This window comes from Psammomys obesus, unplaced genomic scaffold (assembly GCF_907164565.1).
Source record: "Psammomys obesus unplaced genomic scaffold, mPsaObe1.curated_primary_1811, whole genome shotgun sequence".
Taxonomy (NCBI): Eukaryota; Metazoa; Chordata; class Mammalia; order Rodentia; family Muridae; genus Psammomys; species Psammomys obesus.
The window spans coordinates 716,528-742,610 of NW_026596466.1; the positions used below are offsets into that span (position 1 = coordinate 716,528).

The 26,083-nt window shown below is 43.2% G+C and overlaps 1 protein-coding gene and 1 long non-coding RNA gene across 2 annotated transcripts in view; one reads left to right on the forward strand and one right to left on the reverse strand.

The window, feature by feature from the left end:
- Positions 1–26,083, forward strand: part of Baiap2l1 (BAR/IMD domain containing adaptor protein 2 like 1) — a 95,285-nt gene that overhangs the window by 35,647 nt on the left and 33,555 nt on the right. The window contains exon 3 of the mRNA XM_055598513.1: positions 2,106–2,192. Coding sequence (XP_055454488.1) covers positions 2,106–2,192 — 87 coding nt within the window. The remainder of the gene's footprint in view (positions 1–2,105; positions 2,193–26,083) is intronic.
- On the reverse strand, positions 5,275–7,284 carry LOC129670092 (uncharacterized). Its single transcript, XR_008719123.1, has 3 exons — positions 7,179–7,284; positions 6,134–6,229; positions 5,275–5,758 (listed from the first exon to the last, which is right to left on the reverse strand). It is a non-coding gene; the product is annotated as an uncharacterized LOC129670092 (long non-coding RNA).

A 26,083-nucleotide genomic window follows, 5' to 3' on the forward strand; every position in this document is an offset into this window, starting at 1 on the left:
TGCCTCTGCCTCTGCCTCTGCCTCTGCCTCTGCCTCTGCCTCTGCCTCTGCCTCTGCCTCTGCCTCTGCCTCTGCCTCTGCCTCTGCCTCTGCCTCTGCCTCTGGGGTGCTGAGAGTAAAGGCATATATCACAACTGGCCAACAGCAACCTACTTTTTAGCCTGTCCTGGTGGCATAGGTTTGTAATCCCAGCTCCTTGGGAGGCTACAGCCAGAAGGATTACAAAGTCAAGGCTAGCCTAGAAACTTAACTGAGACCCTGTCTCAAAATGAAAATACAATGAACATACTGAGGGTATCACCCCCTAGTGAAGCACTGGCCTTGGGTTCAACATGCAGTACACGGACAGCCAGCCAGTGTAGCTTCTGACTCTCTTTGGGTAAAGTGCATGGGCCAGAAGTCCATTAAGTTCCATCTGTGCTTGCCAGAGCTCCAGGAAAAACTGGTTTCTGTGTATGAAGGCACTCTCTTGAGTTTAGGGGAAGGGTGGAACTTTTTTCCTCCAAAATCACACTGACTTTGGCTAGATCTTGTTGAAATGGTTGCTTGTCACATACCATTAATTGCCTGTAAAGTGAAAGAAGCCAGGCTACTGTTTGTCCAGCCCACACTGACTTTGTTAGAGAACTTTACAGAATTGACAGCCTTCATCTCCACAGGAGTATATACCTTGTCCAAGTACCTTCAGGGTCAGTGTGAAGGAGAAATGGTTTTAAAATTTTTAATCTGACTTTTAAATTTTGTGTGTGTGTGCTCACACGCATGTGAGTGAGGGTGCCCACAGAAACTATAGAGACTATAGAGACATATGCCTTGGAGCTTGAGTTACAGGTAATTGAGAGCCTATCAACGTGGATACTGGGAACTGAACTTGGGTCCACTGCCAAGAGTAGGGTGCACTCGAAGTACTGAACCATCTCTCTACTTAAAAAAATACTATTTTTTTTAAATTAGAGAAATACATTTTTATGATGATGAGAACCTAGTTTCTGTTGGAATAAAACCTTTGCTCGTTTCTGCTGGAAGGAAAAGGAAGGAGAACATTGAGTTATTTAATTTATTTTTTTAAAGATTTTTTATTATATATATAATGATCTATCTGCATGTACACCTGAATGCCAAAAGAAGGCACCAGATCTCATTATATAGTTGTCAGCTATCGTGTTGTTGCTGGGAATTGAACTCAGGCCCTCTAAAAGAGCAGTTAGTACTCTTAACCTCTGAGCCATTTCTCCAGCTCCCTGGTTTGTTGTTGTTGTTTTTAATAAGTTTGTAATTTGCAGAATGCTAATGTATTTCAAATTTCATAGATTTTTTTTAAACTCCAGTAACAAATATGTTGGTTGGTTGTGACTCACGATACTCTTTTTACATGGTTAGGGATTGAACCCAGGGCATAGTGCATGCTAGGCAAGGACTGTGCACTGAGCCCTGCCCTTAGCCTCTCACCAGGGGATTCTAGGCAAGCACTCTTCATCTCTTCAGCCTTTTATTTTTATTTTGAGATAGAGTCCTACCAACTTCTCCAGGCTGGCCTTGAGCTCACTCTGTAGCTTTGAATTCCCCCATCACAGGCTTTTGAGTAGCTAAGATCATAGGCCTGTACCACCAGACCTGGAGCTTTTTGATTTGGTGGTTTGTTGTTTGTTTGTTTGTTTGTTTGTTTGTTTGTTTGTTTGAGATAGGGTTTCTCTGTGTAGCCCTGGCTGTCTTGGAACTCACTCTGTAGATTAGGCTGGCCTCAAACTAAGAGATTTGCCTACCTCTGCCTCTTGAGTACTAGGATTAAAGGCGTGCACCACCTTTAGTGTGTTTTATTAATGTGCTTTCATAAAACAGGTTCCTGGGCCACTTGCACCCAGTATTCCTTGAATGATGACATGACTGACCTGCAGTCCCAAAATGTACCTGTTCCCAGTGACAGTTTGATGTGAGAAATACTTGCCCTGGAACTGGCATCAGGATCAGGGCCTTGTGAACTTCACTTCCTGAAATAGTCTGGTCTAGAAGTTCTTGTAGCCAGAGACACATTAGGATGTTGAACCTGGGTTATTTCCACCTTTCCTTGTCTAAGTAGTGATTTTGTGTATCGAATTCCTGTCTAGCTATGATCCTGGCAGGAAAAGCCTACTACGATGGAGTGGCCAAGATTGGTGAGATTGCCACTGGATCACCTGTGTCGACAGAGCTAGGTGAGCTGACCACCTTTTTGTTGTTGTTGTTTAAACAAAAACCTAGCCTGCTGTCCTGACTTTGAGAAGAGTATGTCAGGTGTGTCAAGAACACAAAGGAGAACTAGTTTTGCATTGTAGTTTGAGTTCACCTTGGCTCATGAAAATGGAGGGGTTTTTTGGAGGGCAGACCAAGCCTAGAGGGGCTCAGGGTCAAGGTGGGGGTCCCTTCCCATTCCTCTTGGGAGCTCTGCTCCTGCCTCTGCTGCCTGGGTTCTGGCCTGCCACCTCATATCCCTGAGGTTCCAGCTTGGAGAACTGTGACCTACATTTTGAACCAAGGTGGGTAAGACAGGCCAAATGCTTGGGTGACTCACCTTGTGGAAAATGACTCCTTGACTCCTTTATGCTGTGTTCTTGGCTCCCACTGCTTCCACCGTTGCCTTTGGTTGTGATTTTTCCGGTTTTGCTGGTATGAATGGATCCCCTGTGCAGGCAAGGAGGGTAGCCACACCCTCGGGAGCCCCCACTACAGCCAAGGGAAGCTGGCTTCTATTTACAGAGTATGCCATTGCTCTGCGGTCATCTCCTGCAGGGCAGGGCCACTTTGCTAATAGGCCCCCATGTCACCCTCATCTAAAATTTGTGGACTATGTTTTATTGTGTGGATGTTAAGAATTCTGCTTTAAGAGCTCTGAAAAGCACAGTGAAGAGTGAATGTGTATTTAAAGAGTGACATGTCTATCTCTACTTGGTGTCCAGTAGTCTTGAGGCTTCCCAAGGTTGCCTGAGAAACTCTGACCATGTTCAAAGGCTGGAACAAGCCAAAGACTTGGTGCTGGTGGCAGGGTGTGGGGCAGGCTGGGCTCATGTCCTCTGGCTGCTTTATGCCTAGGAAGTTGGTGGAACAATAGACAAAAGGCACAGTGCACCTCTGCAGTGATAGCGTATCATGAGTGGCAGTGCTGCCGTGTTGAATAGCAGCAGTCGTGCACGGTTCTTTGACCCCAGCTCATGCTCGGGGCTTTGGGACTTCGCAGTGCAGTGACAACCAGTAGCAACCCTGAAGCATCGTCGGTTTAATGGCATGCGGCCAGCCTTCCAGAGCATGCGGCCAGCCTTCCATAGCAGATAGCAATATTTTAGACATTTGGGGATTCAGAAGCAACGGGGGTGATAACAGGGCTCCAAAAATAAGATTAAATTAGAAAGAAACATCCCATTGTGCCAGGCATCGGGGAAAAAAGGTATGACCCTCTCATTAAAACATATGGTGCTCTGACTCACCACCATTCAGCTTGCCGTTTTAATGTTTTATGGGTCTTGCCACTGTTTAAATAAGACTTCTGTTCCACACCTTGCTTTATTCAGCTGCAAGTTCATAACATTGAATCAACTATTTCCACAGCAACAGTGTTGTTATAAACACCACCTTGAAATGCCAGTTTCAGTGGGGAAAGTATGTTGTGAAGGTGAATGTTCCTTCTATGAAGAGGAATTGAAGTAAAGTTTCTTCCAAGCTTCACTTTGTTTCTAGTTACCTAATTGTTTATGTCCACTTGTTGAATTTCTAGGTTGGTTTTTTTTAACCCATTTACAATTTCTCTAGATTTAAAAGTTTACTTCAGTAAGCCTTGTTTTGAGGGAGTTAATAATAACCTCTTTTGACTTGCATAGTTTTTCTTTTGGTATTGTTTAAAATACCATACTATATCCACTTAAATTCCCAGTATGAAAGAATAGTAGACAATTCACATATTGTTAAAAAGTAGAAGAGGAAGAAGGAAGAGAAAGAAGGGCTGGGGAAATGAGAATGAGTACTTGGCATACAAGCATGAGGACCTGAGTTCAGTTCCCTAGCCTTCATGTACAAGCAGGGTGTGGCAGGACATGCCTGCAGTCCCATCACTAGGGAGGCAGAGGCAGGAGTCTCTGGGCCTTGGTGGTCAGGTAATATTCCTGAATAGGTAAACACCCTATTCAGTGAGAGACAGTGTCTCAAAAATAAGGTGGAAAAGCTAGTAATAAAGACACATGACATCTACCTCTGTCCTCCACAAACATGCACACGTGTTCTTAGGTACCTGCACACACCCCTCCCCCAACAAAGAAAGACTAAATAAGCAAAGGTAGGTTGTGTTTTTTTCGTTTTCCAACACTTTTGTGTGGTTATTGCTTGTGGATACTGGTACTCATAACCTTATGAAACAAAGCTTATTTAAGACTGTTTCGGTTTGGTTTCTATTGCTGTGATAAAACACCATGACTAAAAGCAACTTGGGGAGGAAAGAATGTATTTGGTTTACACTTCCATATCACAGTTCATCATCAATGGCAGTGGGGCAGAAACTCAAACAAGGCAGGAACCTGGAGGCAGGAGCTGATGCAGAGCTGCTTACTAGCTTGCTCCTCATGGCTTGCTCAGCCTGATCTCTTTTATCACCAAAGACTGCCTGACCAGGGATGACACCACCTACAGTGAGCTGGGCCCTCCCACATTAATCATTAATGAAGAAAATGCGCCACAGGCTTGCCCGAAGACTACCCTAGCTAGGACGTTTTCTTAATTGAAGTTCCTTCTTTGCAGATAACTCTAGCCTGTATCAAGTTGACATAAAACTAGCCAGCACAAAGACTCAGGAGTGGTCAGGTGTGACGACACAGGCTTGTAATCCCAGCTCCTTGGAAGCTAAGGCAGGAGGATCACAAGGTCAGCCCTGGGGCCTGAGCTGTAGGGTGAGGCTCTTTCTCCCAAAAAAGGGAGAAGGACAGGGACTGCCAAGATGGCTTAGCAGTAAAGGTTCTTGTTGGTGGCCGACAACCTGAGTTCAATTTCAGGGACCCATATGGTAAAAGAAGAAAACTGACTCCTTCAAGTTTTTTTTTAACTTCCACATGTGCGCTATGATCTACAGCTGTGCTCATATGTGTGCACGTGTGTGTGTGCACACACACAATTAATGTAAACTTAGAAAAACTTTAACCAAAGGACTCAAGTACAGCTTGGGACAGTACTTGGCTAGCACACAAAGAGCTCCGAGTTCCATCCCTAGCACAAAGACTAGGGTATATCTGCAAAGAGGCTATGAATCATTTCAAATTTTTCATTCAGCATGTCTTTAGAATCTGTTGGTAAAGGCGGAAGGGGTTTTAGCTATAGGTGGGTTTCCATTTAGGCAATCCCACCTGGCCTCTGTTGGTCTGTTGTTATGTGAGTACACTAGTATGCTTTTCTCAAACGTGACGAAATATCTACCTTAGAGATTTAAGCAATAGGCGTGTTCATGACTCCATGTAAGGTCAGGGGCAGCAAGTTCATGCTGCGTCAGCTATCACCAAGGACTCAGATTCCATCTCTTTCTTCTTGTCTTCATACCCATTTCCTCATGGCTCCAAGATAACTACCAGTCTAATTATCAAAATTGTCTCCTCATTGTCTCCAAATACAGGAAGTAAAATGTCTCCTCATGTCCTTTTATAAGGACACACCCAGAAGCTCCAGCACACATCCCTCTATACTCCAAGTTAGGTTACACTTGTCCACTTCCGGCTGCCAGAAAAGATTCCTTGGTGTGGCCAGCCAAGGGCTGCGGAGGAGACAACACAGCTGTTAGAAGACAGTCCTGACATCAGGCATCTCTGGCATTAATGATCTGGTTTCAGTGGTTTTGGGTGAAGGGGAGGACATTACACAAATGTTCCCTGCAGACATTTGTGATGTGTTTTGCATGTGTCTAGGTTTGGAATGGCCTTTTCCCCCTCCCATGTGGACTGGTATGCATTTGCCCAGCATTTGTATGCATCAGACCTTGTCACCTGTTCCCATTGCACTTCTTTTTTCCAGAAGACCACAGCTGTCCTTAACAGTCTGTTCCTTTTTAGAGGCAATAATCTAAACGCAAAGGAAGAAGGGCAGTAGGGATTTTTTTTGTTTCTTTCACCCACTGAGTTTTATTGCTCACCTTTGATATCTTGTGACCATGGACTCCAGGGCATTTTCCTTTGTTCTGCTCGCTAGCTGCTTTCCTGTGTGATTCCTGCAGCCTTGTGATTGAAAACTAAGGGAATAGAGAAAAATGTAAAAACATGATCTGTAAGGTTACTACTGCGTGCAGCTGCCTCCCATCACCTGAACAATCTCTCCTAGTGAGTGTGCTGGCAGACACTGTGCCTGCTTTTGTCTAGCCCGCTCTTCCCAGTGATAAATGTGAGGCTGTCTCTGGTCACATTGTAGAAGGGGTAGTGATCCTAAATACTTGTGAGCTAGCCCCATGCCCAGCATTTGACACACAGTTACCAAGTAGTTTTCACTGTAGGCCTGTGTGGTGGGCATAAGTGCCTTCCATCCCTCATGGGCAAGACCTTGAGGTGCTGTGACTTGTCTCAGATCGCCAGGTAGTTAGTTGGTGGTCTGACTTTAGAATGAGTTCCTCACCTTTGCACTGTCATTGAGGCAAAGAGGAGAGGAAGGAGCCAGCCCAGGAGCCACTATATAGGGGCTCAACTATAGGGGCCTCTTCAGAAAATGATGAAGCCAAGCATGGTGGCTCATACCTGTGATCCCAGCCCTCAGAGTCTGAGTTTAAGTTAGTCACACCCTAACTCCAAAAGAAAGAGGAGGCAAGGCAAGATATGCTTACCTTCAAGCCCAAAGACCTGAATTTGCTCCCTGGAATCAGGGAAGAACCAATTCCTAAAAATGGTCTTTGGGCTACTACATGCCTACACACCATGGCAAATACTGCCCATATCCCAACCTCCCAAATTTTTATGTAATTTTAAACTTTAAAAAAGAGAGAAAATGATCAAATATGATGTTAGTGGCAGAGCGGGCCTGGCCAGTGTGTTTAGTGGTAATCAGTTCCCCTGGAAAATGATGTTTTCCCACAGATCTTTCTGTTAACAGGAGTCAAGGAATGAGTGATATGGAAATAACAGATAAACCACACACAAAAACACATATGTATACACAAAGTGTCTTTTCCTGTCTGCCCAAATTATTCTCACCGAGAATGTGTGGGGGATGCTTCCCCCACACCTGAAGTCCTCACTCATTCCATTCATTCCTAGGCAAAGTTTTTCTGAGTGATCACAGTTGCAGTGTTCCCTTCGGGGTGGTTGCTAGGTCTAAGAACAAACAACAATTACTTCCTTTGCAGAGCTAAGAGATAACCTACTTCCATAGTGACTGCAATGGGTCACTCTCTCTGGAGATGTACTTTGTAGCCAAACAAGACAGAGGAAGATCTGAAAAGCCCAATATCACTATGGAGGTGGGCAGGTCTGGCAGTCTTCAGTGTAGAGCGCACACCTTACAGCCATAGCCCAGGAAAGACCCTGTGCCCAGGGCAGTGAAGCCAGGCTATTGTTTACTATCCTGAGACCTCCTAGTGGGAGGCTTCCTGTCACTGGAGAGACCTTCCTAAAGGTTGTGGTGTCAGTTTGCTGGGTGCAGCCAAGCTTGGGCAACACTTGGCTTTTATGAGTGGGTTGGGCTTGCTTAAAGGAAGTGAAGGTCGTGCTGTGCAGTTTGAAGAAGAAATGAGATAATGTGCCTCCCAGCGTCTAAAATATCAAAGACTATAAAGGTGCCTCTAGTTCCCACTTTACAAGCATTTGGGGAATCAACAAACACTACTAGTGTTCTTCCTAGACAGTCTTTTCATTCATAAAGTAGGTAATGTGAATTTGTAAGAGTACACATTTTTCCATGATGACTCTTGTTTACTCATGAGTCAGTCATTCCATTCTCGATATATCTTTGGGTTTTTGTTTCATTTCCCTTTGTTTTTCTTTCTTCTATTGTTCTTTTTTTAACTTCATAGCTGGCACATTTAACATGTTCATCTTAAATATTGGTAGTTCTTGCTTTACATGGCAATAGTACCAGAACAACAACTGTGCAAATTCAAATCTTGCAGTCATCTTAATACTCAGAGGAGACAATTATGGTTGTGGCGCCTTTAAAAAGGTTTGGCTGAGTTGGGTGGTGGTTGTGCATGCCTTTAATTCCAGCACTCAGGAGGCAGAGGCAGGCTGATCTCTGTGAGTTTGAGGCCAGCCTGGTCTACAGAGCACGTTCTGAGACAGCCAATCCTACACAGAGAAACCCTGTTTTGGAAAATAAACAAAGTTTGGTTGAGCCAAGTGTGGTCGTACACACCTTTAATGCCAGCACTTGGGAGGCAGAGGCAGGAAGAGCACTGAGTTTGAGGTCAGCCTGGTCTGCATAGTGAGTTCCAGGACAGCCAGGGCTACATGTGAGACATTGTCTCAAAGAACAAAACATAACATAACAAAATTTGGATTGGGGATGAAGCTTAGTGGTAGAATGTTTGCCTACCATTCTTGAAGTTCTAGGTTCAATCCCACACACTGCAATAGGAAAAAAAAATTATTAAAAACTCACATATTACCCAGGTATGGTAGTACTCACCTATAAACACTTGGGAGGCTGAAGCAAGAGGACAACATCACCATGCATGTGCAGACTCATGCATGCACACATGTGCACGGGTAAAGAGATAAAAACTAAAATAGAAAAGAAATGAAAAGCAATAGCCTGTAGCCAAATCCCAGTGGAATTGATAAGGCGTAGCTGACTGAGCCAGTTGTCCTGCTTGGTTTCAGCAGACTCTGCATATGCAACCACAGGAACTAAAAGGAGCCCAGATTTATTGGTATAATTGAAGGAAGTGGTTGTGATGAAAAGGATGAAGATGTTTCTGAGAAAATGATGCCAGCAAAATCCCTTCACATGAAAGGAACTCCTCAAGACATTTTGCAACTCCATAACCACAGAGGATAGAATGTTAGAAGCTATTTGTGATACTTACTATGAAATATATTTTTGATCTTTGTCCAGATTACAAGCCCAGAGCTTCTAACCTTTGACTCTTAGTCTCCGGAAGGATAAACCTTTGTATGCTAAGAAGCTGACTGACAACTGGGATACCTGAGGCTCAAGGTGGGGGCTGCTTGCCAGCAAATGAGTAAACAAGTAGTTATGGCTACCTAAAGAAGCTTCTGTAAGAAGGACTTCGTTGAGGGAGCTCTACATAGGTGAACACAGGTTGACTCATGGAGTGCAGTGCCCAGGGAGAGAATGGAAGCCTGTCCATGTGCTCGAAGCATCCCTCCAGGAGTGTCTTTCCTTCCTTCTTTCCCTCCTCCCTTCCTTCATTCCTTCCTTCCCTCCTTCCTTCGTTTCTTCCCTCCCTTCCTTCTTTCCTTCCTTCCTTCCTTCCTTCCTCCCTTCCTTCCCTCCTTCTTCCTTTGTTTCTTTCATATTTTTGTGTTTGTTTGGTATTGTTTTTAGATTTTTGTTTGTGTTTTGAGATAGTTTCTCTGTGTAGTCCTAGCTGTCCTGGAACTCACTCTGTAGACCGGACTGCCCTTGAATTCAGAGATCTACCTGCCGCTGCCTCCCAATCGCTGGAGCTAAAGGTGTGGGCCTCCACCTCCCAGTCAAGAGTCCTTTCTATTGAACCAGTAATGTTTACCTGTTCTGGTAGACCCCCATAGCCAAACTCTTGGAAGCCAAGGTGGGAACTCTGCTTATAGCCGACAGGTGAGAATGTCAGTGATAATTTATTTTCTATCAGCTGTGAATAGGAGCAACCTTGTGAGACTGAGCTCTCAGCCGGTAGGATGTGTCACAGTCTTCAGCTAGACAGTGTCAGAATTGCATTTGAGGTCACATAGTTGTCATCCAGTGCAGAACTGCTTCCTGAGTGTGTGTGATTGTGGTCACAAAGCATTGTGTGTTTCGAAAATACAGAGAGAAATTTGAGTTTGTCTTTTCCTGACCCCCCCCTCCCCATATACACATTGGAAGTCAAACCCACAGCTTTGCACATGTCAGGTAAGTGCTCTACCACTGAGCTACATTCTTCATCTTTTTCATACATATCTAAGCAGATCCAAACTTAGAAAGCATATGACAATTTTTTTTAAAGACTGAAAAAAAATGTTCTAGATTCTGAAGTTATATGAGAAGCCAGCAAGCACTGTTGAAATTATTCATAAGAAATTCGCTCATTTATGTGCGACATGGTCACACTTTGTAGGGAAGGCTTTCCTCAAGTTCTTGTTCCTCTTGCCTCAGCCTCTCAAGTGCTGGCATTACAAGTATGTGTCACCACACCTGGTTTACCCTAAACCAGCTCTGAAAAGAGAAGTCAACTGGTATGGTGGAACCCACCACCCAGGTACTCAGGAGGATCACGTTTAAAACCACAAATTTGAGGCCAGCCTAGGCTACCTAGTGAGACCCTGCTCAGAACAACAACAACAAAACAGAAATTAACTTTAATTCTTCATGTTTCTAGTAATTTAAATTACGTATCAAGAGAAAAGAAGGGAGGCTAGGAACCAAATTCAGTTCCTAGAATGCTTGCCTAACACACACATCACCCTGGGTCAGTCCCCAGACAGCATAAAAGCAGACACATTGGCACGTGCCTAGAATCCCAGCACTTTGTCGGGGCTGAGGATGGGGATAGGGGGAGGACCATATATTCAAGGTCATTCTTAGTATATAGTGAGTCTTCTTCAGGCCAGCATGGACCACTTGAAATTGCTAAAAACAAAAACAAAAAACCAGCAAGCCTTTACGTACAGATGGCTAAGCTTGAGTGATCCTGCCAGAACTTTGATAGGAACAACTGTTTCTTACGGGGTATGTGGTCTTAACAGACCTTAACAGTGTGAGCCCAGCAACCACAGCACTCCAAAGCCTCAGTCCTTAACCGCTTGGTCTTGCTGGGAGGAATAGACTCAGAGCACTGTAGTGCTATAGACAGGGTTCAGCAGGTAAAGTGGTCTAACCCATTGTGTTTGATTCTTAAATAATAACTCACATGGTCAAAGTCATGGCTACAAGCTGCAGTCATACACACAAAACTTGCTGCCACCACCACAGCTCAAGCTGGCAGCACGCTGACCTCCAGTACCTGAGAGAGGAACTGCAGCGTCAGTAGGTGGCAAGCAGCGCTTATACTTTAAACTTAGAAAGCACTGAAAAGGTGAAACAGAAAATAGCCAGGAGAAACTGTTTTAGGAAGATATTTCAAAGAGCCTCAATCTATTTTTTGATCCTTAAAGCAGAAATAAGCAGGAAAAAAAAGAGGTTATTTGCATTTATTAAAAAAAAACCCACAAACAGAAAACAGCTTTTCTTCTGGGAATTTATAAACATGCTTTCATTTTTTTTTTTATGTAGTGTTATTTGTTTCAATTTGGTAAGCTATTCCATTAGAGTTATGTATTTAATTTCTTTTTACACTTTATTTCTGTGTGTGTGTGTGTGTGTGTGTGTGTGTGTGTGTGTGTGTGTGTGTACACGTCATGGTGCTGGTCTGGAGAACAGAGGACAACCTGTGAACATCAGTTCTCTCCTTCTACAATGTAGGTTCCAAGGATTGGACTCCGATTGTCAGGCTTGGCTGTAGCCTGGGGCATCTCCCTACACTCCAGACCAGATTATTAAATTGGAAACAAAATTAATTCTTCTAATCAGTATCCTGGAAAACCAGGGGTTTCTCCCTTCCTCTTTCCCTTTCCCTTTCTTCCTTGGTCTTTGAGGCAGTCTCATATACTCCCAGCTACCCTCCAACTCACAATCTTCCCGTGACTTTCTGTCTGCTGGAAAGACAGGGATGTACCGCTGTGCCGGTTTGTGTTTTTCCTCCTACTGATTTTCAGATCGACAGTCTTTAGTCTTAAGAATAAAAGCAGGAAAGGGTACGAAGAAATATTTTGAAAGAAATATGCAATGCTGGGAATAAAAAGCTTACTGTGCAAGCCTGAGAGCTGCATCAGATTCCCAGCATCTGCACAGAAGCTCTCTTGTTGGGGAGATGTGGAGGCAGGCAAAGACAGAGGATCTTTGGGGCTTGCTAGCCAGTAAGCTCCTGGTTCAAAGACCCTGTCTTAAAAAAATAGGGCCAGGCATGGTAGTGCACACCTTCAATCCTAGCACCCAGGAAACAGAAATAGATGGATCTCTGAGTTCAAGGCCATTCTTCCATAGGGAGTTCCAGGCTAGCCAGGGCTACATAGTGAGATCCTGTCTCAGTAATAATAATAATAATAACATGGAGAGTGACAGAGGAAGACATTCAGCATCAACCTCTGGCCTCCACACAAATTTACACATGCACAGAAGCATACTGATTCCAAAAGTGTAGTGAATAGATTCTGAAGGTGTAAATAAAACAAAAGCATTCATAGTAGCCAGTAAGAGCACAGCAGAGCAAACCAGTTATACCCAACCCAAATCACTTCCTCTCTAGTTACAGGCTGGGCTCATTTTAAGGCGATCGGAACCCTTCCCACAGACAGTAAAAAAGAAACAATAGGGTGTTCATTGGTTTACCTGACAGTATCCGCCACATGCCAGGTGCTGTCCTAGCACCACATGCACAGTGACTCTGCAGTCCTCGTTGACAACCCTATGAGATATGTGTCATTAGCATCATATCCCTTTCACAACTGTGTAAACAGGCTCGAAGAGAGTTACTTGCCCTCATCACCTAGCTACTAATTGACTAGATCCCAGCCATGTGGCCTATGGTGCCAATTTAATTTTTTATACTTGTGATTTTAAAATTATCTTTTTAACTTATTTAATTGGGGATGGGTGCAACACATGTACCATCGCATGAGTAGAGGCGGAGGACAACTTGAAAAAGTCAATTCCCTCCTTCCCATGTGGGTCCTGGTAATTGAACATGGGTTGTCAGGCTTGGCAGCAGGTGACCTTATCCACTGTGTTGACACATTTGACACAAGAAACTTAAAGGAGGAAGGGTTTCCTTAGGCTCACAAGCTTTGTGGTGGGGAGGCCATGGCAGAGTTTATAGCAGTGGGAGAGTGTGGCAGAGGCTCTTCACATCTTAGAGGATCAGGCAGCAGGGAACTTATATTAGAACTAGACAGAACTGTACTCTTCCAAACCCACCATCAGAGATCCACCCTAATGGCCAGGCTCGTTATCCAAAATTTGGTCCCACAACCTCCCGAAACAGCACCCCCAGCTGGGGACCACATGTCAAATGCACACCCCTGTGGGAGATATTTCATGTTTGAACCATGACAGGCCCCATAGAGGTGAGGTTAGGAGATCTTTATTAGTGTGACATTTAATGCTACCTGATTCCTTGGACACACACCCTACATACTAATCCGAAACAACAACACCTGTGTTTTTATTTTAATAAAAAATTATTTGAATTTGGAAGTGTACAAACAGAAACTTATCCTAATTCAATCCAATTTCCTCAGTCCATTAAACTGGTCTTTTTCTGCTAAAAGAAAAGTATGTGTCCAGGCAATTCAAGATAAGGAAGAAAGGACTGTAGAGATGTTGTCATGGTTAAGAGGACCTGAGTTCAGTTCCCAGCACCCAGGCTGAGTAGCTCAGAAACACCTACAACTCCAGTTCCAGGGGATCTGACCCCCCACTTTTATACTTCTAAGGCATATGGGCATGTGTGCATAAACACACTTGAGAGCGCACAAACACAAATATTTTATATTAAAATATAAAATTTTAAAAGTAGGGGTCTGGGTACTCTTTTGCTCATGTTGCAAGACTGAGTCGGTGGCAAAGCAATGGCCTGTCGTGTTGGGGGATCAGTGCCAGGGAGCTAGGAACTCTGCCTTGCTGCTGACACCATCCTTGGTGCCTTGTTAGGAATGAATGTGGGTTTCTCAAACTGTTGGCAGCACTGTATCAGAAAGGGAGCACCTGGTTCTAGCACACAGAGAGGCACTTGAGAGCACACCAAGGACAGTGGCTTTGCTCAGGAGTCCAGGAATAGGAAGGGGCCATGAAGAGAGTGAGGCCCAGCCTGCTTGAGCAAACATTTGCCAGCATGCAGCAGTGCCATGGTGAGGATGGTAGCCCTATAGGGAGACTAGGCAGTTTCCTTGTTAGATCGGTTGAATACTTTTCTGTTAGAAAAGGCAAAAACACGGGAAAAGCTACTAAGAAATACAAACCAAACCACAAGATAACCATTTCTCACCTAACCAAGCAGCTGCAATTAAAAAGACAGCCAAGAGCCAACAAGATGGCTGTAGTGGATAAAAGTATTTGTGATCAGCCAGCTAACCTAAGTTAGATCCCGGGGACCAATGGTAGAAAGAGAGAGCTGACTCTCACAAGCTGTCCTCTGACCTCTACATGTGCACCTAGTTTGTGTCCTTTCTCTCTCTCTCTCTCTCTCTCTCTCACACACACACACACACACACACACACACACAAATTTATATATATATATATAAGATTGATTTATTTATATAATTTATGTACATAAATGGTCTGTCTGCATAATTGGATCACATTCTAGGTGGTCATGAGCCACCATGTGGTTGCTGGAAATTGAACTCAGGATCTCTGGAAGAGCAGCCAGAACTCTTAACTGCTGAGCCCCTAAAATTGTTTTTCAAAACAGACAAGAACAATATTAGCAAAGATGTAGCAAGCCAGGCATGATAGTACAAGTTTCTAATCACAGCACTTGGGAGGCAGAGGTAGGCTAATCTCTGAGTCTGAGGCCAGCCTGATCTACACAGAGAGTTCCAGATTGGCCAGGGAGACCCTCTCTCAAAATATAAATGCAGAAAAACTGAGGGCCTCGTATATTGTTGTAGGAATATAAAATGGAACAGCTATATTGGAAAGCAGCTCAGTTCCTTAAACTCCCATGTGGTGCAACAATTCTCCTTTTTAGATGCATATGAGAAATGAAGTGTATGACACTATATAATCTTAAATGTGAACATTAATTATAGCTAATGATTAGAAAGCCAATTTGTGATCCTTCCCTATAATGAAGTGTTATTTAGCTATGACAAAAGGAAGTATTGACTCATGCTGCCCCGTGGTTGAGCCCCTAAAACATGCTAAGTCAAAGAAGCTAAATAAAATGGTCATATATTGCATGATTCCATTCAAAAACATTAATAAGCACAAAGCAGAATTTGAAGTTCCAGGAAGAACAAGTGAGGATTGGTTGCCTAGTAAGTAGTGGGATTCTTTTAGTCTGATAAAAACACTGGTGGACTAGGCAGCGGTGTGGGTTGCACAGCATTGCAAATATATATACTAAATGTTACTATTAACACTTAGGGGCACTTCACTGACAGCAACAACAAAAAATAAGTTGGGCTGGAGAGATCACTCAACAATTGAGAACACTTGCTGTATCCGTAGAGGACTCAAGTTTAGATTCTAGCACGCACAATGGTCAGTTCACCTGTAACCGCCTGTCACTCCAGCTCCAGGGAGATCTGAGACGGCTGGCTTCCACAGGCACCTGCAGTCACATGCACCCACCTGCAGTCACAGTTTGTGATCCTTCCCTATAATGTATGTGTGTGTAATTAAAAATTAAAGATTGTTTTTTAAATCTGGCAGTGTCTCAGGAATGGTTGTGAGGCCGGGCAAAGGCATCCTAGTGATCTGTCAGCAGGAGCTACCGAAAGGCCAGGGCAGAGAAGTGGCAGCAGTAGCCAGGCGTACTACCCCAGCTGGGCTCATTGATAAGCTGGGCTTTTGGTGAGACAGGATGTCAGAAGAGCTACTGATGAGCTTAAAAACCCTTAATTGGCTAAGTGAGTTGACATGGGTATTAGATTTCAATCTAGGGATGGGTTTTCTTTGTAAACAAATGCCGTCTTCTGCAGCAGACCTGGTCTTCGAATATAGCACAGTAAAGATTGTGAAGATATAGACATACAGAATTTGATTTGGGAGTGGCACTCGAGTAAAAGGGTAACAAGAGCTACAGGATTTCATGGGAAAAGATGATGACACATGCATGGGGTGGCAGAGAAGCTGCAAGTCTGAGGATGTGTGATGTGTGGATGGGTTATAGGGGAGGATGAAGAAGCTATGCTTTCTCATAGGGAATGAGGTCTGTCTCAACTTACCTGGGCTTTGGAGTTTGTGGAAAGGATCATGGGCAATAATGTGCAAAAGAAAAATGAAACCTTGTTTCTTGATGTGTTTGTATGTGTCACTTCAAGTTGAGGAATTAGTATTAGTGGGACTAAAGGCTTGGGAGTTATTAGAAACTGACTCATATTTTAGGAGCATGGGTTCAAAGGTACAGTGCAAATTACCAGATGAGCAAGGAGGCATATTGAATGACAGGCATTTACAACCATGACCTGCACCTCATAGGCCAGCAGTCCACTCCTGTGACTCTGCAGGGCCCCAGGGCTGAAGCATCACTTGGCACAGCTTCTGCCTTTGTCATGACAGGATTTGTGGTACACTATTTGTCCTTCATTCATTCATTTTCTCTCTCTCCTCCACCCTCTGTCATCACTCTACCCTCATTTTGTTGTTTTTGTTTGTCTTTAAAAATACACATACACACACTGGTTGTGGTGATACATGCCTTTAATCCCAGCACTTGGGAGGCAGATCTCTGAGCATATCTAGGACAGCCAGGGTACGTAGAGAAATCCTATCACAAAAAACAAACAAACAACAACAACAACAACAAAAAAACCCAGATAGATAGATAGATAGATAGATAGATAGATAGATAGATAGATAGATAGATAGATAGATAGGATCTTGAATAGTCCAGGATGACCTCAAACTCTATATAGCTGAGGGTAACCTTGAACTTGTGATCCTCCTGCTTCTACCTCTTGAGAGCTAGGATTACTGGTACCTGCCACCATAACTAGCTAATGCAGAGCTGGTAATGGAACCTGGGACCTCGTATATGCAAGATAAACACTCCACCAAGTGAACTACATTCTCAACCACTAGATGGATTTTTTTTTTATTTGTGAATCTTTTATTTTTTTCACAATTTATTCATTATATATCCCAGTTGAAGCCCCTCTCCCTTAACTCCCCCCATTCTCACCCTTCCTCTCTCTTCCCCTCATCCCCTTCCCCTAGTCCACTGAAAGGGGGAGTTTTCCACTATTGCCATGTGCCCATAGCTTGTTAAGTCTCATCAGGACTGCTTGGATCCTCTTCCTCCATGGCCTGACAAGGCCACATCATCAGGGACGAGTGATCAGAGAGCAGTCAACTGAGTTTGTGATAGGGGCAGCCCCTGCTCCCCTCACTCAGCGATCCACATGGAAACTGAGCTGCCAATTGGTCACATCTGAGCAGGGGGTCTAGGTCCTCTCCATGCATGGTCCTCAGTTGGTGCATCAGTCCCTGCAAGACCCCCTGGGCTCAGATATTTTAGTTCTGTTGGTCTCCTTGTGGGGTTCTATGTCCCTCTATCCTCACCCCTCTCTTCCTCCATAAGACTCTGTGCTCTGCCCAAAGTTTGGCCCTGAGTCTCAGCATCTGCTTCAATCCCCTATTGTGTAATCCTTTCAGAGAACCCTCTATAAGTAGACTCCTGTCCTGTTTCCCTCTCTTCCACCACTTCTGGTGTCTATCCTGTTTGCCATTCTGAATGAGATTTACACAGCTTCCCTAGAGTCCTCCTTATTAACTTCTTTAGGTATGTAGATAGCTGTCCTATATCATACGGTTAATATCTGCTTATTAGTGAGTATATACCATGCCTGTCTTTCTGTTTCTGGGTTGCCTCACTCAGGATGATCTCTTCTAGTTCCATCCATTTGCCTGCAATTTTCATAATTTCCTTGTTTTTAATAGCTGAGTAGTATTCCATTGTGTAGATATACCACAATTTCTGTATCCACTCCTCTGTTAAGGGACACCCTAGATGGATTTTTTGAGCCAAGGTCTTTCTATTGTAGTCCAGGCTAGCCTCAGACATGCTGTGAAGCTGAGGAGGGCCTGGAACTCCTCAGCTGCCTCAACTTTTCCTGCCTCAATTTCCCAAGTGCTAATATTGTAGATGTGCACCACTATGCTTGTTTATTTGCTGCTAGAGGTCTGATTAGGACCTCACACACGCCAAGCATCATTCCACCAGCTAAGCTCTATCCCCAGCCTTTCTCTAATTGTCTGAGCCAGAGTCTTGCTATATAGCTCAGAGTAACCTCAAACTCAAAATCCTACCTCAGCCTGTCCCAAGTTCAGCCTATACTACCACGCTGGCTCTTTTGAAATTTTACTATATCTAATAAAATATTTTAATTTTATTTGCCTTTTATTCTATATTCAATCCAGTTTAATTTCCCATTCATATTAATGCTGTATAATTTATAAGTCCTGTGGGATGTTGAAAATGACATACTTTGATTTTGTATGAGAATTAAAACCTACATTCTAAAAAAATTATATCTTGACTGAAAATGGACCTAATAAACATCAAATTTAGTTTTCTTCTTTATTATTATAAAGTGTCTGTTTTTACATAATTAAACCCATGGCTATAAATTATTTTGGCCAGTTCACTCCCACCCCCAAATTTAAGATCGGGTCTCATATGTTTAGGCTGTCCTCCAACTTGCTGTGTAGCTAGAGATGACCTTGAACTTCTCATTCTCCTGCTTCCACCTCCCAAGTGCTGGGGTTGCAGGTATGTGCCACTGTGCCCTGTGTATGTGATTCTGGGGGCCTGGGGACCAAATCTAGAGTTTTATGTATGCTAGGATGCAGCTCTACCAGCTGAGCACATACCCCAAGGCCTCCCACTCTTTCATGAGAGGAAAGATTGATTTTGGCTATTTCTAAAATTTAGTTTTAAACCTCCATTATTTAATTTTTTGGTGCTGGTGCTTGAACCCAGGGCCTCACACCATTACTTGGATCGATCAACAGTTTGTACTTTTTTTTTTCTTTTGCCGCTACTAGGGATTGAACCTATGAACCTAGGACCTCACGCATGCTGATGAAATGTTCTGCTGTTGAGCTATATTCCCCATTGGTAGTATGCATTATTTCTGATGGCTGTCTGTACTTCACTTTACATTTTCCCCTCTGTAGCTGGCTGCTGGAGAGGAAGAGAAGCACTGTGGCACTGAGGAGGTTTGGGACTTCTTTTTTGTTGGCTCTTAGAGAAAGCTAAGCAGAGGAAAATTAATTTTAGAGTATTCAAAAAGCCACATGAAACCCAAACCAGATGGTAATCAAGCGATAATGGAAGTATTTTTTTTTCAAATTTATTGTTTAGTTTTTAATTTTACAATGTCTTGGGTTTATCTGCTTTGCTTTATGTATGTGAATGTTTTGCTTACATCCATAAAGGTATGTACGCCATGTTGTCTGTTGGAGCCCCTGAAATGGATAGTTGTGAGATATCATGTGAGTTCTGGGACTCGAACCTGTATCCTCTGAGAAGAATAAGCAGTGCTGTTAACCTCTGAGCCATCTTTCTAGCCCCTCCTTTCCTAATGAGCATCTGCTGTCTAGCAAGCTGTTCTAGTTTTGAAGATAAATGAATAAAACCAAAGTTTCTCTCCTCAGGGGACATGTGGTGTAACATGTCAGGGGATAGACACGGAGCACTGAGTGGTGGAGGAAAGAGTGGAGTGGAGCTGCTTTTGCTGGCAGGAGGCAACATGTGATAGGGACGGTATATTGTGAGGCAGATGTCTGACACAACCATTCCAGTGAAAACCCGGCAGTATAAAGTGCCGGGGCTAGAGTGGGCATAGGTCTCTGTCCTTGGAGAAGCAATGAAACAGGAAAGAAGGGGGGCCAGGACCCAGGCCGAGGTGAGAATGCGAGTTGGAGTTATGGGCTCTGAAGTTGATGAGCCTGGCAATGGAATGATCAGACCTAGAAGTATAAAGGCTTGTCCTGGCTTCTGAATGAAGAATGGTAAAAGGTAGAAACAAAGAAGCATGATACAAGGCTGATAATGCCAATCCAGGTGGGGCAGGATGGTGGCTGGGGTGGAGGTGGAGACAGCTGTTTGCTGCTCCACTGAGTACCATGTTAGGAGAGTGTCTGGTGCCTGTTTCACCAACCAGAGATGTTAAGTCTTCCTTTGAAAACTTGAGGCTGGAGACCACTGTGAACAGGTGCTGTAAACAGGGCTGCCCCGTCTCACCAGCCCAACAACAGGGATGCTAACTAAGCCAGTTCCTGGGGCCTCCCTGGATCAGAAATGTGGCCTTTCTCAACCACAACATGTGACACTCTTTCTTCTTATGTTCTTCCCATTTGATTGTCACTAGGAGGGGATTCTGCCAAGTCTCACAGGCTCAACGTGCTGCATAGAACAAGCTAGAGGTTGTGTGCCTCTTAGCCAAGCCCCGGAGGCCCGTCCTCTCTGAAAGGCCTCTCTACAGTGAGGGTATGGAACAGATAACCATCATGAACCCTGCTCTACCTGTTTCAGGGCTTCTGTGTATGTATGTGAGCTAGGACACCAGTAGAGCGTTGGAAAGGCAATTCTACTACATTAGTTTTACCTCCTATGTGATCCATTCACTCGGGGCTAAAATGGCTTCAAGGACCAGCCCAATCCTTACCCTGTGGTACTGCCCAGCCTTCCGCAATTCTATTTTTAGAGCAGAATTCAAATGTTCTAGTATTTTGCTTTCTAAATCTTTGTTACCTTTCATTAAATTATTTTGGCACGTATCTCTGTACATACATCTACAGGTGTGCCATGGCATACACGTAGAAGTCAGAGGACAGCTTGTCAGAGCGGTTCTGATATGTGAGTCCTCATGTCATCATTCTTGGTGGCAAGTGCCTATACCCACTGAACCATCTCATCATCTCACCAGTCCAGAGTGTTCTGGTATTGATGAAACTTTTGCCTCCCACATCCTGGGCATCATTTCAGCCTTGTACTGTATTGGTTACTGCATTGGGCATCATAAAGATAGAATACCTAAATCAATGTAAAAGGAAGAAATTGCTGATTGGTGTTCATGTTTTCAGCAATGATAGAGTGATAATCAATCATGAAGAGGAAGGTGTTAAAGAGCAGAGCAGGCACATCATGGCAACCAGAAAGCAGAAAAAAAAATAGAGGAAGCATCCAAGGCCAGATAGATTTCCCAAACAGTCACAGGGACCCACGTGCACAAACTAGGCCCCACTTCCTACTTTTCACTACCTCCCAGAAATGCTCTTGTAGTATGAATCCATCAAGGAATTAATCTGAGAGTATGCTGATTTGATACTCTGGAAATGTCCTCCCAGACACCCAGAGATGAACTGTCAGTCCAATCAAGGTGACAGTGATGATGAACTCAGCTGAACCAAGGATCTATAGTAGTCAGGATCTCCCTCTCAGTGAGTACTTGTGTAATGATAACAAACTCTTCCAACCTCTCAAAACCTCAGTAAAGTCCTCAGGGACTAGAGAGATGGTTAAGCAGTTAGGAGTACTTGCTACTCTTCCAGAGGACCCAAACTCTGTTCTAAGCATCCATATTGGCCAACTGTAACACTTGCTCAGAAGGATCTCATGCCTCCTTTTAGCCTTTCCAGGAACCTCCACACACGTGGCATGCATGCATGCACATGCACACACGCACGCACACACACATTCACATGTGCACGAGTACTTACTTACACATAAACTAAAATAAAAACAGAAATGTGTACAAATCCAGATGTAACGTTGCTTAAATCTTGAATGAAAATGTGTACAGTTAATTGACTTTATTATCAGAAATGAACCATTGTCACCTCATTCTTGATGGCACACCTGTTTTCATTGTTGTCAGCATCACAGCAAATGTATTTAAGTAAGAAAAATGAATTATTAATGTTCAGTTCACCTCACTTGAAATAAATTATAGAACACACTTATCTTTTAATGATATTTTTTACATTAATATATAAAGAAAACAATTGTTTATCATTTCTTTATGAGAACATAATTGATAAAGTTCTTCTATGTGATATACAGTTGACACATTTGAATAAATTAAAGTGTTCTTTTGGGCCAGCAAGATGCTTCAGGGGGCAAAGGTACTTTCCATGCAAGCCTGGTGGCCTGAGTTTAATCCCCAGAAGCCACATGAAGGTGGATGGAGAGAACTGACTCCCCAAAGTTTCCCTCTGACCTCCATTCCTGGCATGCATAGCCACATATCATGCAATGCTATGATAATAAAGAATCTTAAAGTATTCTTCTAGCCAAAATAAAAATAGTATTTAAAATTCATTAAGAGGTATTCGGCTGGCAAGGTGGCTCTGTGGGTTTGAGTTTGGACCCCAGAACTTATAAAAGCTGGATGTGGTAGTGCTAGATAGAGGCAGGAACAAGAGAATCCGTGGAAGCTCCAGCGCCAGCTAGTCAGGCACAGGCAGAAGAAAGACCACAGACTCCGTCTCAGACAAGGTAAAGAAGTTGAGACTTACTACCTGGGCTTGGCTCTGGTCTCCACGTGTGCATGCTTGCGTTCACATGAATACATCATACATGCAAAAGAGCATTCTACATAAGAAATTCACCTTAAGTATTATCAAAAATTCTGGGTTTAGCTTGCTATGCCTGCACACAGCACGTAGGCTATTTGGCTTAATTGTTAATCAAGAGTCAAGTGGGAAATAACATTCAATTTGCTTTTAGAATTAGTTTATGAGGCCAGCGACAGAAATGTCACCTAAACCTTGTATCTATCTCTCTTCTGGTTTTGAAAACCTGCTCCTAATTTTGACTGCTAGGTACACCACTAGATCCCTAGTATTCCACTAGTAATGCCTAGTGTTCCATACTTCACTGAGACTTGATTTTAAAATACCCAGAGGGCTGTTGTTAACTATTTTTTCTTTTCAGCCTGTTTTTTAGTGCTTACAGAATGAATAGATTTGAATTGCGTCCATATGCTCTCTTTCCCTCCACTCAGGCTCCTTATTTTAAACATCTTGCTTTGTGAGACAAGACATTGGTAACAGTATTAGTAAGCTTTCATTCACTAAAGGCTTTAGTTTACAATAGGGTTCATGCTACATTCTGTTAATTTGGCAAGCTTATAATGTCATTCTGTCACTACCCACAAGCCCATGACAAGCACTGATATTTTTACTGTATCTGAAATTTTTCCTTTCCTAATGAAAGACTCTGGGTAGAGCCTCTCTAGACGGGGAGACCCCGCTTCCCAAGAATCAGCGAGACCAGCCTTCGGATGCAAGCCGCAAGAGGTTTATTTCGATACACGGGTACCCGGGGCGACAAAGCCTTTCGGAAGACCTGCGCGCCCCTCGGTTGGGATAACGGGTTTTTATAGGGCTTGGGAGCAAGAAGCACGTTTACAGAAGCGAGAAGCATAGTTACGGGGATCTGATTGGGGGATTTGAACAAAGCCATAGTTAGGTTACGTATTTGGAGCAGGGAAGGCGGGAAAGCAGATGTGGGCTAAGTCACGTAGCCGGTTCAGAGAAGGCGGGAAAGACTCCCGGTTCTTATCTTGGGTGTCCCGATTGTTTCAGGCGCCCAACCGCAGATACCCTGTGGTTGGACACCTGTCCGGCCCTGCCTCTGACCCTGCATTGCTTGTAAAATAGTGTTGCCAGCATTATGCTAGGGCTTTTTATTTTTCCACTACCATGTCATGCAGTTGGGATCATAGAATATTTAGGTTTTGTGGTCCATGTTCCTTCACTGAACAGTACACATTTAAGGTTATTTCATGCCCAGGTGTTTCCTGTTGCAATTTAGTGACAGATTCAACCTTGACCTTCCACCATTACCCCACCTGACAAGGAAGTATTATGCCATGTATCACTAACCCAGCAAAAGATCAAAAATGAAAGCTCAAAGTATGGTTTCTATTGAAACACGTTGCACGTTTCTTTCACACCATTAAAAAAAAAAAACAGAAGACAGCCAGATGTAGTGGCACATGTTTTTAATCCCAGCACTTGGGAGGCAGAAGCAGGCGGATCTCTATGAGTTCAAGGCCAACCTGGGCTACAAAGCAAGTTCCAGGATAGCCAGTGTGGTAGTTGTTACACAGAGAAAAAACCCTGTCTCAAAAAACAAAACAAACAAACAAACAACAAAAATAACCACCAGAAGATGGAGACCATTTCTGTCTAGTAATGGGAGCTCAACACTTTCTCCTTTTCATCTATGTTGCATTGTTGTTATCAATTTCAGTTATCCACAAACTAGAGCCACTCAGTACATTGTTTCTGTTAGTATAGTGCAGTCATTTATAATTTTGACTAAGGGTACTTGCAGAGGGCCATGTTGTTAATTAGAGACAGTTTTATGTGGTACTGGAATCCAACCACAAGGCTTCCTATCTGTGTTTAGCAAGCACTCTACCTGCCAACTGAGCGACATCCCCAATCCCTAAGAATAGTTTTTATAAAACTGGAATAAATTCATGTAATCACAGGCTGAGTTAGGAGAGTAATGAATTTGAGGACAGTCTGGAGTAAAGAATGAAACCTTAGCTCAAAAAAAAAAAAAAAGAAAAGAAAAGAAAAGAAAAGAAAGGAAGACAGAAAACAACAACAACAAAAAAATATTACCTTTATTCCTTGAATGCTCTCCTGTGTTAAATGTGTTGTTTTGTTGTTGTTGTTGTTGTTGTTGTTTGTTTTTATTTAGCTCTGAGTTTCTGACATGAAATGTGTCTCTGATAAAACCTCTTTTAGGATTTTCTGCAGCTGAAGCCTACTGGTGACAGATTTTGTCTGGGGAAAAAAAAAATCAGCTGGGCATGCTCTCCTAATCCCAGCACTCAGAGGCAGGTAGATCTCTTGTCAGTTTAAGGTTAGCCTGGTTCCAGGCCAGCCAGGGCAACATAGTGAGGCTCTCTCTCTCTCAAAACACAAATGCATTTTTTTTCTCTCCCCATCGCCTATGTGTGTTTGTGTTTCCTGTGTATTTAGAGGATAATTTTAGCAGATAAATAAAGTTTGTATGTTGGTGCATCTTAGAATTCTTAGATATTTTGCTATTTTAAGTATTTTGTAGTTTGCAAAGCTTTAGCTGTCCATCACTCACTTCTTAGCCCAGCCAGCCTTAAGCTCATGGAGTCCTACTTCAAGTGTTTTGAGTGCCGGCGTTACAGGGTTAGGGTTATGTGTTATCACACTGCTTTGCTTTATTCGGTTTTGTGTGGGGTTTTTTTTTTTTTGTTTTGTTTTGTTTTTTTTTGTTTTTTTTTTGTTTTGTTTTTTTTGAGACAGGTTGTACTGTCTTGCCTAAGCTACACAGAATTTGCAATCCTCTTACCTCAGCCCCCTGAGTGCTGAGGTTTCATGCTTGCACCACCATGGTCCACTTTACCCTCTTAAGTGGTTTATGAGGGGAAGTGTGATGTAACCCTTATCCTGTTCCACTCCAGCCTTGGCATTTCCCACCCTCCGGCTTCTTCAAGAATGTCTGTTTATCTTTGGTATTTTGCAGTTTGTGTATGATATACTGAGATGTCAGTATTTCAGAATCTGTTCTGTGTTCTCTCAGCTTTCTGGGTCTGTGGGTGGATATCTGTCATTAGGTTTGGAAAATAGGCTCTGACACTATTGCTTCAGATAGTTTCTCATTCCTTTCTCTGTGGTTTTTCCTTTATGAATGTTTTACCTTTTTAATTGGTCACAGTTCTTGGATATTTTGTTTCTTTTCATTGCTGTTTGTTTCTTTGTTCTTTTCTTTGTATATCAGTTTTGGAGGGTTGTGGTAACTTACCTTCAATCTCATTGGTTCTTTCCTCAGCTAACTCCAGTCTCTTGAAAAGCCAGAGCATCAGAGACATTCTACATCTCTGTTTCCATCATTGGTTTGATTATTCATTTGCATTTCAGTCTCTGCTCATCTGTTCTTACATGTCTCTAGTTTCCCAATAGGATCCTTAGCATTTTAATCAATAGTTGCGTTTGTTTGTTTGTTTGTTTGTTTTTGTTTGGGTGTTTAGTTTCTTTTTGGTTTGGTTTGGTTTGGTTTGGTTTGGTTTGGTTTGGTTTGGTTTGGTTTGGTTTGGTTTGGTTTGGATTGGATTGAGACAGGGCTTCTCTGTATCCCTGGCTGTTCTGGAACTCAGTCTGTAGACCAAGCTAGCCTTGAACACACAGATAGCCA